The sequence below is a fragment of the Hyalella azteca genome, unplaced genomic scaffold, assembly GCF_000764305.2.
Source record: "Hyalella azteca isolate HAZT.00-mixed unplaced genomic scaffold, Hazt_2.0.2 contig13027, whole genome shotgun sequence".
Classification (NCBI taxonomy): Eukaryota; Metazoa; Arthropoda; class Malacostraca; order Amphipoda; family Hyalellidae; genus Hyalella; species Hyalella azteca.
The window spans coordinates 230,341-243,460 of NW_025942964.1; the positions used below are offsets into that span (position 1 = coordinate 230,341).

General features: G+C 39.3%; 1 protein-coding gene across 2 annotated transcripts; it reads left to right on the forward strand.

Moving 5' to 3' along the window:
- The first annotated feature begins 772 nt into the window (after positions 1 to 772).
- LOC108676924 lies at positions 773 to 12,852 on the forward strand. Of its 2 annotated transcripts, XM_018165081.2 has the most exons (6): positions 773 to 798; positions 5,182 to 5,591; positions 6,610 to 6,807; positions 7,016 to 8,528; positions 9,140 to 9,253; positions 9,726 to 12,852. In XM_018165081.2, exons 2-6 carry the CDS (start codon positions 5,184 to 5,186, stop codon positions 9,827 to 9,829), a joined length of 2,337 nt encoding a protein of 778 aa, XP_018020570.1. In that variant the 5' UTR covers positions 773 to 798; positions 5,182 to 5,183; the 3' UTR covers positions 9,830 to 12,852. The 2 variants fall into 2 exon arrangements, with proteins under 2 accessions (XP_018020570.1, XP_047739441.1); XM_047883485.1 differs by lacking the exon at positions 773 to 798 and having other exon boundaries at positions 5,170 to 5,591.
- Positions 12,853 to 13,120: the final 268 nt, after the last annotated feature.

A 13,120-nucleotide genomic window follows, 5' to 3' on the forward strand; every position in this document is an offset into this window, starting at 1 on the left:
TTGCTTATAACATGTTCAAAATTTACACTATCAAAATGTCAGGTGTTCAAGCTGTAGCAGTAGAACAACGGCGGTTATGGCTTTCATAACTTGATTATATGGGCAACTATTTTACTTTAGCATTCTCGTAGTACCTAGAGGAGGTGCTTTTAACAATTCTGCAATTTCAGCTATATAATTATTTCATAATATCTCAAATAAATACGAAAATGAGCGGAGTGGCCCCGTAGTTACAGTTCAGAGTACTAGGATTGAAGCAGAGAGGTGCGGGTTCGATACCAGCTCTGTGCGCCAGTTTATAGTCACAATAAATAGGCGAAGGAGACCGGGTGGTAAAGCAAAGCAAACTTGGAGCAGTCTGTGCCGAGTTCGAGATCGCAACAAGTTGTAGAATGTTCTGCGATGCTAGGAATCGGCGACTGGGCTAAGCCTAAAAAACACTGTAATCGCTATTAATTTATCAATTAAAATAATCGGTAAACTTGACAACACCGGGCGTTTTCTTAACAGTGGAACAAGGTAGGTTTCCAATCAATTACATCCACAAGTTTCACGGTTGGTAATTAATTCATAGATAATTTATTGTAAGTACATTTTATGCACAAAAGTTACAAAACTATTCGTTTTTGGCGCATCCAAGCACAGGTCTTTTTACTTCTTCCTAAGTATGTAACTTTGACTTGTGCGAATTGAAAGTTTACTGTAGGATTACTTCCAAATACATCGAAGAAAAAGATCCATCAATAGGTCAGCGGAGTTCACGAATCAGTGTTGGTTACTGACTACTGGCAAGCAGTTGTAAGTTATCGGCATGATGTGTGGATGTGGTGTTTTTTTTTATTCTTCCGTGACTGTCATTGCTATCATTTGCTTAATTAATCTAGTTCCAACATATATTTATGCTTAATTATGATCACAATTCTCTAACATTGTGATAACATAGGTTATAACTTTATAAGGTTAATCACAGAATCAAATCAATCAGTAGTCAGTACCTAGACTGACACTGAGACAATCCTTTAACTTTAACAGTCTTTAAGTATACTTGTTAACTTGTATTCACTGATTTCAAGTGGTAAATAAATTAATAGATGATTAAGTTGAGAAATGGATTTAGACACATGAAAACTAATTCGGTATTATTGCAGATTAACTACATCCAAAAAAAAGGGTGTTTTTTTTTTTTAATTATATGTTTTTTGGGGTGTAGATTACGAATCTGAAATCCATTTTTGGCGGTCGGCATCGGAAAACCGATTTTTTTCCGACCCAAAAATCGCGCTAAAAATGCTAACATCTTGAATGAAACTTACCCGTTGCACTGCAACGGGTAAAGAAGACGAAAATGTTACCCGTTGCACTGCAACGGGTAACATTTTCGTCTTCTTTGTCCATAAATCTGGAGATACATTGCCACATCGAGAGATCACAACCTAACGCCAACTCGCAGGGTGGGTTGGTTCGCCCAGTTTCTTTTTAGATCAAAATGCTATCTAAAAAAAGGAACTTGGCTGACTTAACCCAACCTAAGAGCTTTTTGTAAAATTTCGATGAACAATCCGACCCTTTATATAAAGGTGAGTGGGTAACGTAAGTTACGTAACCCCCATGTTAGTAAATAAAGGTGAGTGGGTAACGTAAGTTACGTAACCCCCATGTTAGTAAGTCGCGAAAAAAATCGGTTTTCCGATGCCGACCGCCAAAAATGGATTTCAGATTCGTAATCTACACCCCAAAAAACNGGTACTCTGACAGGCTTTAAATAATAGCTTTTTTTCGTGGGTCACATTTTTAATTTTTTAACCTATTAGATATGCAAACTTTTTAAATCTTTCTATTGTGTTATGTAGCCTCAGTATTAGGCCTTTAATGCCCATTGACAAAATTTTTCTATGTCAAATAGTTTTTGAGTTGTGGAGGTTTTTGTTGAAAAAACGAAAAGTGGTCTAAGTTACCCCGCCGGTCTAAGTTACCCCATTTTACGGTATTCCAACACAGCGAACGGAATTCGAACACGTGGATGACGGCATTACGTATCAGTAGAATTTGAAGCGTGGACGGTATACGCCTCGGCCTCACCACGTGCCGATTAGCCAAATATTGCCACACACAGTGACGGAATATAGGGATTTGGTATTGGTAGGCTTGCATTCTAAAGGCTTTTACATAAATATGGCAACATTTTGTGACGTTTCATCATTGCCGACGCGTACTACAGTGTTTTGAGAGTCACCTAAAGCAAACAGAACTTGAGTAACGCATACGGTTATTTTTTTATAGTTTTTCATTTCTCGATGCGTGTGAAAAGTGAGAAGTGTGAAAAGTGAGATTTTGGAGGAAAAGTACCTCTGCTACTGCTAAGGGGTAAGCCCATAGTGTAAGGTCTGTAGCAAAAAAATATATATATGCTGTAGAAAAAATTTTACTTGCATAAAAGTTGCAAACTTGCACACAGTTGTTGGCTTACAATTGTGATTGACAGATTTTGCGTATCTCAATCCAAAACAAAATGTTGGACATTTCTGGCTATTTTCCGCATGATGGGCAGACCGCCGCAGACAGGGTATTAAGGGTAAGGGACACCCCCCCCCAGGGTAATAAGGGACACCCCTAAAACTGCATCTACAGTAGAACCTCAGTTAGCAAATGCTCCAGTTAACCAAAAAATTTGTTATAACATTTATCTTGCTCAGTGAAAAAAATTTCACTTAATCAGTTAATGTAAAATTAGTGGATCATCGGTCATCACAAAATTGTGCATAGGATGTCATTGATAGAATTAACCCAAACTATGACTTATTTCTCCAAAAATATGATGGAGCAGATGGACCATTGATGGTTGTCACTAAAATGTTCCTTCTTGTTTCCAGTATGTTTTTTATCTATGTTTGTTATTGTTATACTAGTGAATTCACTTGACCCAATTAAAATGGTGTGAAATTACAATCCAACCTATAAGCTTACTGATACAGAAGAAATGCTACATGGCTGCTGATCTGAAGCTTGCAGTGGACAAGGTCATTGTAAACATGGTGCCAATCCATAGGTTATTCAAAAGAACCTGTTCTTATGTCATTTTGAACCGATCAACACTTCTTTATGGACCGATCGTAAAACACACCTTCACCGGCAAAAGCTTTCACACTTCTGAAGAAGGTGAGCTGACAGCTACACTGGCCAAGTCTGGTAGATTTATAGGACATAAAACTAGTAGATCTATTGATAGTGCTGTGCACTGTGCTATCAGTTACCTATCTGTTATGTGACTCTTCAATGTTTAGGGAGATCTGCATTCCTGAAGTGTTTCTTGTATATTGAAGCCAGTTAAATGGTCAATATTTAGCTCATTACCTTGCTCCATAAAAACTTTACAAAGCTAATGAATAGACTTATCAATAATTGTTTACCCAAAAATCCCAAAGTGGTAAACACCACATTGGCCTGTTGGCCATTATTGAAGGCAATAAGTGCCCTTTTTAGCCATCAATTATGATCCAAATACTTTTATTCTTAGTAGGCTAATTGCAACATAAAAAATAACACCTAAAAAAAGACAAAAAAGCTGAAAAAATCAAAAAAATCAAATAAATAAAAAAAATCATGAAAAAATAAAAAAAAATCATTGATTTTTGATTTTTTTGATTTTTTTTAAAAAATAAAAAAAATCGCCAACCCTGCATCACATACATACGTAAAATGTAAAAATAAGAACATTTTGCTTATTTGAATTTTCTGAAAAAATTGATAGAAAACGTGAAATTCATAGAAAACAGCTAAAAAGGGGTACTTTAGAAAATCTATCTCCTCCTACAAATATCATCCTACAACATCGAGACACGTATCATTCGGTTCGTAAGGACCATACCTAAAAATTTGATGATCATCTTTCTCATTTTCCCCTTAGTTTTTTTTATGTGCATTTTATCCCATTTTTCTCATTTTTCCCCCCTCCCTCCCCTTCTCCCCCATATAAAAAACGAACCGGACAGAAATTAAAAAAAATGATCATCAAATTTTTAGGTATGGTCTTTACAAATCGAATGGTGTATGTCTCATTGCTGTAGCTTGAAAACTGTAGAAGATAGGTTTTCCGTGACAATAAGTTGAACTTTTCAGGACGGCGCGACAAAGTCCCGCGCGCCTCGAAATAGGCACTCAATGTAGCATGGATACCAAACTACAGGCTTCTGTAGCTTAATCCACTCAAGGATGCTAGCAGCAACTTGTAGCGCACCTCTCCGTACAAAGTTAGGAGGGTGACTGAGCTCAGATGCCAGATACACCAATATATGTAGTCTTGCCGCTCAAATTTTCTTAGGTCTATTTACTGAAAACACTCCACCCCCCACCCCCCAGTTGAAGCCCGGCCGTGTGCGTCAATATTGCCGTACATGGATCGCAGTAGTATCGTTGGAAAGCTCAGAATGTCAGCTTTAAGATGAGACTAAGCATGTAACTGCAGCACAACTCAAGTAGAAACTATATTCAAAGATTTCAGCAGCGTACAGCGATGGCAGTGGTACCATTGGAAAGAGCAGAATTCCAGCTTTCAGATGAGCACAAAAACTGGAAAATGCCAAAATTGAAAATTTTAGGGTAGTCTCCCTTAACCAAAAACGCTCAAAACCGTCCCTTATTACCCCGTGAATCTAATTGTATGGTCTTTATTGCATCTCCTGCATTGTGAGAGCAAACAAAATTTCTGCTTTAAATATATCTACAGTTTAGAAAATTGATGACTTGCTGCTTATTTTGATAAATAGAAATTTATCACAATTTTCCAGGCACAATTATTCTGAAATTTACTAACAAACACAAAATACCTTCAAGATACCTGTTTCTCTGACTTGAATTAACTTTCATTGAATTTGGTTTTTTAAATTTCTGAGACTTTGAAAATTTCTTAGATGAATGCTATGTTAATCTTGAAAAAAATCAGTCTGGCCTACTAGTGCTGCAGCTTCAAATGAAGTTCCTGATTTTTATTTAAGATGATTTGAGAACTATCAATCAAAGATGATTTAAAACACAATCTCAAGTTATGCTACCATATGGATTGATGGAAGGGAGTGGAGCCCATTGCATCCATCTGTCAGAAGTTAGTTTTCAATATAATTTTTTAATTTCTGCTTGTCATATTTTAGTTGCTGCAAGTATTAATAAATTTAATTTTATTTCCAGCAATGGTGGTGGAGCAAAGTGTTCTGTGTGAAAATACTCACCCCATGACTTATGAGACCTCCCATTTGATCACAAAGCCTGCTGCTAGCCAGACTAAACCTAATAAACTCAATAACTTGGAGTCCAATGCAAAGACAGGCAGTGAACTCTTTTTCAATGGATGCTCGGATGGAATTCAGTCCAGTCCTGCAATGGTCTGCAGTAGTTTTACCATTGCAGAGAATAACTCTGATGAAACTCTGTACAAGATTGCCTCTCAGAACCATCCTGTCCTCTTGAGCTCAAGCATGAGCAAGCTTGCCATCATTGATGGCTATCAGGATGTGATGATCCTATGTGAGCGTCAGTCACTTGCTGCTCACAGGATTGTCTTGTCGGCTGCCAGTAGCTTCCTCAAAACTATATTCCAGGTAACCTCATGCTACTGGCAAAAATTTTAATCAACATAGAATTACATAGGTACCTTACTGATTCTGTCAGATATAATGTAATGATGACTTTGTGATATTGTGATAATATTTCATCATTTTAATGCTAGTTTATATAGGAAATTTATTGAGTCTAAGCTCATTTTCCAATAACCTGAAGAAATGTAGTGAAAATGTATATTCATGTAATAATTTAATGTTACCTATTTATCCTGACACATTTTAGAGTGGGCCTTTGAATGCTAATGAATGACAATAATATCTCACCATTTAGAGCCTGACAAGTGATGGTGTGCTGTGCCTCACCCTTTTATTCCTGCCTTCAGAGCCTGACAAGTGACGGTGTGCTGTGCCTCACCCTTTTATTCCTGCCTTCAGAGCCTGACAAGTGACGGTGTGCTGTGTCTCACCCTTTTATTCCTGCCTTCAGAGCCTGACAAGTGACGGTGTGCTGTGCCTCACCCTTTTATTCCTGCCTTCAGAGCCTGACAAGTGACGGTGTGCTGTGCCTCACCCTTTTATTCCTGCCTTCAGAGCCTGTTTAGTGATGGTGTGCTGTGCCTCACTCTTTATTCCTGCCTTCAGAGCCTGACAAGTGACGGTGTGCTGTGCCTCACCCTTTTATTCCTGCCTTCAGAGCCTGATTAGTGATGGTGTGCTGTGCCTCACTCTTTATTCCTGCCTTCAGAGCCTGACAAGTGATGGTGTGCTGTGCCTCACTCTTTTATTCCTGCCTTCAGAGCCTGACAAGTGACGGTGTGCTGTGCCTCACTCTTTTATTCCTGCCTTCAGAGCCTGACAAGTGACAGTGTGCTGTGCCTCACTCTTTTATTCCTGCCTTCAGAGCCTGACAAGTGACGGTGTGCTGTGCCTCACTCTTTTATTCCTGCCTTCAGAGCCTGACAAGTGACAGTGTGCTGTGCCTCACCCTTTTATTCCTGCCTTCAGAGCCTGACAAGTGACGGTGTGCTGTGTCTCACCCTTTTATTCCTGCATTTAGAGCCTGACAAGTGACGGTGTGCTGTGTCTCACCATCGAGGGGGTGAAGTGGTCCACGTTATGCCACATCATGCAGTACATCTATGTTGGCCAGACATACATCCAGAAGCAGGACATGGTTGACTTCATTGCTGCTGGTCAATCTCTGGGCATTTGTGGGCTCAAGGACTTGCACGAGTATTTGTTGGATGCACAGCAAGTTAGTTCTGTGATGTTGATGCTCTATTGTTTCTCTTAATTATTTCATTCTATTGTATAGGTACTGTTTTGTACTGGATGGTTTCATCATTATTTAAACAATTAAAAAATATCTTTGTGACGTTTTGAATTACCAAACATGTTTAATTCCATCTAATTTATGTTGGAGCACATTTCCATCATGTTCTCAAATTATGAACTCTTTTCAGGTTTCTGCTGCTGAGTCTTCATTGACTTGTGAACCGGTTCAGACTGAGTCTGAACTGGTGTCGAATGCAGTGAACAGCCCAAGTGATGCAGACATGGCCAACAGTTCAGAAGATAAGTCCGACAAAGCATCAATCATTGGTGCTCTGAATGATGCTCCTCTTCAGTTCCAAACAAGAAAAGAGCTTGCATCTCCATCTGATGAATCTAATCGTGCCACCAGTCCAGAGAAGAGGGTAGCCAAGACTCAAGCAGAAAGCTCTCGTTCTTCTTGTGGAACACAACTCGCTTCATCTACAGAAATAATGCCAAAGAAAATTGATGAGTCAATTTTTGTGGATGTTCCAGCTGTTGTTGAAGCTGACAAAAACAGAATGCTTCCCAAATATCCCATTGATACTCAGTTCAGCAATGAACCTCCCAGGAAAATGTTTAAATCATCTGCTGAAGATCGCTTGTACGATCGCTATACCGGTACAGAAGCACAGTCTGAAAACAAGCATGATAAAACTTCTCACTATAGCTCAACTGAACCGGGTGAAAATGAATTGTCTATGTCTGTGAAAGCTAACGTTTCGTCGTCGATCAGCTCCAATATAAATTTTGCCGAGAGTAGCTTGCTTTTGCGAGACACTGCTCTGCAAATTGGAAATATTAAGTGTGATCCTTTGAAAGTATCTCTTGATTGTCAAGAAGCTACAAGCAACGGTGTCATTCCTGCTGCAACTCCATCATTAGATCCCGTCAGGTCTCATTCTTTCACGACTGAACCTTGGTGCCTAAGACCCAGCATTTCATTCCCATCTGAAAACATCTCTGATGCCTCTGGGCTGAAATTGAACGAGGCTCCGTTATCTATGCTTCCCGATAATTCAGATGCTAAGATGTTGCGTCCGATAAACGGGACTGCGCCACTCTCAATCCTTCCTCCACTGCCAGCTAGAAATCAGCTTTCACTTGAAAATGAGCATTTTATTCCTAATTTAGCAGGGAATACATTATTTTCCGCAAAAAACATTTTCTCTCGACCAATTTCTAAACATGTTATAAGCGATGCTCTTTATCCAGAAAAATTCAATCCTCATTGTGAAGGTTCCAATCAGAACCAAAACAATGGTTTTTCCAACCATGGTGCCCAAATAAGCCGTTTACTCTCATCTTTAGCTGCACAAAGCTTGGCAAACCAACAAGCAGCGCAGGAAATTGAGCGTTCTGACATCTCAAATTCTATAAACCAACAAGATAATACAATTGTCAATCGCGACTTGCAGCACAAAGCTGTTGACGGCGCGACAACTATACCAATGGGCAACCATGATTCCTCGAAGAAAAATCTTGCACACTTCAATGGAATTTCCTCCATTCAGCGTCACATTGCTCATGGCCTGGACAGGTTTGATGATTCCGGGACTGTTAATACTGGTGGCATGGCGCCGGGCAAGCCCGTCAGCGAAGGCAGAGCATCTGCACAAGGCCACAAATTTGCTACTCAGGAGGAGATCGACGCTGTCTTGGGTAAGTTCTACTATCAGCTTATACGAACTTAAATTGAGTATACATTATTATGATAAAACGTTCCATCCGAGACTTCGTAGTTTAGTTGTAGGCTATTCTTTATTTTTTCATCAACATTGGTAATACCTGAGAGATTCGTTGATCTCTTTGTCGCCATATTTATTTTAAACGCAAAGTACAGAGATGCCTGGGAGATTTCCGAGCCGTTTTTACTTCTCAATTGATACAGACGATGTCATCATTATCCTGACTAGCTGCCTCATTCACAGTATGACATTTTAACCTCACAAATAATACCGACGATGTCATCAGTATACTGATTGGCTGCCTCACACGCAGTATGACATTTAACCTCACAAATAATACAGACGATGTCATCAGTATCCTGACTGGCTGCCTCACTCACAGTATGACATTTTAACCTCACAAATAATACAGACGATGTCATCAGTATACTGATTGGCTGCCTCACTCACAGTATGACATTTAACCTCACAAATAATACAGACGATGTCATCAGTATCCTGACTGCTGCCTCACTCACAGTATGACATTTTTAACCTCACAAATAATACAGACGATGTCATCAGTATACTGAGTATCCCTCACAGATCAGTATCAGCGGAAGCTGGCCTTCCACGAGCCGCGGCCCTGCCCCTCCTGTGACCGCATGTACCGGGACGCCGCCACCCTGCGCACTCACCTGGGCATCATGCACACCCCTGGTGGGCCCATGCTTCTTTACCTCACTTTATGATAACCTAATAAACCTTTATTAGGCACACATAGGTATCTTACAATATTCATAACACATTTTTTTACAACATTTGTAAAATATTTCTTACAACATTTGTAAAATATTTCTTACAACATTTGTAACACATTTCTTACAACATTTGTAAAACATTATAACACATTTCTTACAATATTTTGTAACACATTTCATACAATATTTATAACACATTTCTTACAATATTTGGAACAATTTTATTTGTAGTGAGCCTTTGAATCTCGTATTTGCGATACTCCCTGGCAACACTTCTTTGAGAAGTCTCCAAAAAAGGAGTTGAGAGCATATTACGTTAAAATCATCTGCAAGTGTTCTAAGTCCATGTCATTTTTTGTGCACACAGTCCAGCTTCTCGAAAGTCAGAAACGAGATCAAAATTAAAAGTAATGACACTTGTTTCATTGCAGGCAGTGAACCTTACCAGTGTTCATGCGGGGCGCAGTTCAGAACCAAGTACGAGATGTACCATCACAAGAAGAACGGCCATTATCTCACCCCTACCCTTCAATGAAGCTGATCGTGCTTTCCATTCACGAGGGTTCATTGCCCTTCACGTGCCTTTATTCTATTTCATTAATTTCATACTTAATACTAAGGGCAAAAATTGTGCTTCATTTTTGCAGTTATCTCCAGCGGACGGCATTTTATTCGTCTTTCCCTTTAAATCAATGAAAGAAGAGAACATTAATTTTAAATCGTCTACCACCACGACCAGTCAAGCGGATCTGGCGGCATTATGAGATTATAAGAATTGTTCGATATTAGCTGAGCGTATCCGAAAATTGTTCCTAAGCGCGAAATAAATCGCTAGATTCTTGTTATAAAATCTCTGCTGAATCCTGATCTTTGATAGAGCCGTGGTGCTCTTTGCCTCAACTAATGACTAAGCCTTTTTTATTTATTTTTTGAGATATGTTAACTATAGTGGAGCTGAGTCGGAACATTGCATTCCAAGATAGGTTCGTCAGAGCTCTTGTATGTGTGTTTTTCATTTCGCTGATGTAGTTTTTTTAGAAATTAGAATTGGGCATTACTATTGTGCCTCGGATTCTCCAGAACCCGTTTCTTTGAAATATGCAGCAAAGATTACGGCTTCTTTATTTTTATTCTCGGACTTTTAATCTTACGTTTGTGGAACGATGATGGTTGAATTTTTTGCTGTAATGATATGCATTCTAGTATATACTCGTGCTGCAATCATGCTTATAACGAGGATTCTCACACAGTTGATATGATTGTCTTCACTCATTAGTCACACCTCAGTAATTAAATGAAGTTGAGTTAGAAGTAGTTAATTTCGTTGGCTGCTGGAAATTTTACTCACGATTGGTCGCGTCTAATTTTGAACCTCTAACTACGCATGATTTGTGCCTTTGTAAGGTGTGTGGTCTACACATGAATATATGGGCTAATAATATGGGCCAAGCCCATGATTATCAGAAGTCTAAGTGGTTAATCTTTTGTTTATTTAGAGGGAGGCGAATGTGTTAGTGTACTCGTTATATGATCCTGACGTCTTGCATATGTGTTCCTTTGTTGTTTCTAATTAGAGTTAAGATTATATTATTTTTATAGAAAACTTTTGTTACGTACAATTTAATTGATATGGTCTACCTCTGAAGGCATTCTCTACCTATGGGCATTTCTGGTTAATTTTACGTCGTTTTCGTTTTTACAACAGTTCCTTGGTACAGAGTTAACTTAAAATATGATAAGAAACAACTTACTATCACTTATAAGACGTGAGCTCTACTTGTATTCTCAGCCAAGACTTGTTACCAACAGGTGAGCTTTGTGGTATCAGTGATGCGCCGTGCAACGCAGGCATGTCGATAAGGCATTTAACTATCATATGTCCGTCCTGTTCATTCGCTACTTCCATTTACTTCTCCAGTTTGCAGGAGCATCTGAATAATTGTATGTTTTCAGTGTATTTACAACAGCAAGGTGCCAGTCGTGAATGCACTATTGGTGATTTGTACTAGTAGAAATCGGATGGTGTTACCACTGTGCATCTCATTGAATGTTGGTCTCTCGTTTGAACTTGTAAGTCTCGTAGAATTTTGGTTATGAGATGGGACGTTTAATCGTGATATTTCTAATTTCGACCAGTGGCATTAATTGTCAACCTTTCATGAATAATTTTCAGTTGTCTAACAAACCGTTTGTGACTTATGGATAGACTATGCTATTTCGCTTGATGTCCGCATGATCGTTATGTTTCATATGCAATTTGTTTGATTTGTATTTCAGCTGATCTTCTCGCCCTTATTGATGAACCCAGATTCTTTTTAGAGGCATGTGAATTTTAATAACACCTCTAGTTCTTTTCCGTAATTACTAAGATACGTCAGTAGACGTTGTTCCAGTTTTTGAACGTTACCACACACGATCAATTTGTGTGTCGCTTCATACGAATTATCTGTTATTAGCGACAGTGAAGGACTCACGGGTTTTCGATGAAGTAATTTCTCTATGTCCTGTCTGAAGTTATAACTGCTGACTCGCATCATCTAACCGAACGCCATTCTTCTGCTCGAATGTTCTATGAGCTACCAAGAAAGTCGACTTGTACGTTAATGATAAAGATATCTTGTAACGCGACTGCCTGCTTGTAACGCGACAGCCTGCTTGTAACGCGACTGTCTGTTTGTAACGCGACAGCCTGCTTGTAACACGACTGTCTGCTTGTAACGCGACTGTCTGCTTGTAACGCGACTGTCTGCTTGTAACGCGACAGCCTGCTTGTAACGCGACTGTCTGCTTGTAACGCGACTGCCTGCTTGTAACGCGACAGCCTGCTTGTAACGCGACAGCCTGCTTGTAACGCGACTGCCTGCTTGTAACGCGACTGTCTGCTTGTAACGCGACTGCCTGCTTGTAACGCGACTGTCTGCTTGTAACGCGACTGTCTGATTGTAACGCGACTGCCTGCTTGTAACGCGACTGCCTGCTTGTAACGCGACTGCCTGCTTGTAACGCGACTGTCTTCTTAACGCGACTTGTAACTAAGCTCAGGGTTTGAGTTGTGAGAGCAAGTAATAAGACGGTTTGTTTGAAAGGTGTAGCGCTTGATTAACAGGCCACATCAGGCCTACACTTCAGCGCCGAGATCACTATTTTAACACCTTAGCTAATTTCGTAGAAGTTGTTTTAAATACTGGGCATTTGGTGGTTCAAATAAAATTTAGTTGATATCCGTTTTTTAAGTGAATATAAGGGTATACGTGATTATTGTATTTATAATTTTGCAGGGACTGAACTTTTCTTTACTTTCTGGAGCAAATTAATGTGGTTAATTAAGATGGTCGAGTAAATAAATAGGGACACAAAATTTCTTATAATTTAGTTTGTAGGTTTTATTATATAGTTTTTATTACATATTTTTTAAACCGGGAACTAAGATTTTCATGGTTCGTACAAACTTCTCTGCGCACTTCAGACCAGTTGCGTCGCATATCTTCTTCCTGATATTATTAATGGTTTTGTTCAGGTGCATTGTAAAGAATAATCTCACATATACTTTTCTACGTAGTTGATTATTTTTCCCTCAGCTTATAAAAAAGTGAGGCTGGAGGTTTGTTGTTGAAGTGAACACTGTTATGGTGGAATGCACAACACTCCTGCCGCCCAAATTTTCCAACCACTGATAACATTGAGCGCGACAAAATATTAATAAAGCTCAAGGTAGGCAAACGGCCCCAGTTTTTCCCATGAATTATAGTTAACTTTTCATGCTGTCCCAGACATGTTCTCAGCAGACGTCTTGCGGCTTGTCACCTCCCCAGCTGCGTTGCGACTC

Bases quoted from the DNA above. Each gene is read 5' to 3' on its own strand.
- LOC108676924 (XM_018165081.2), top strand. From the start codon at position 5,184: ATGGTGGTGGAGCAAAGTGTTCTGTGTGAAAATACTCACCCCATGACT. The intron at 5,592-6,609 runs GTAACCTCATGC...TCCTGCATTTAG, and splicing joins TCCTCAAAACTATATTCCAG to AGCCTGACAAGTGACGGTGT. The intron at 6,808-7,015 runs GTTAGTTCTGTG...AACTCTTTTCAG, and splicing joins ATTTGTTGGATGCACAGCAA to GTTTCTGCTGCTGAGTCTTC.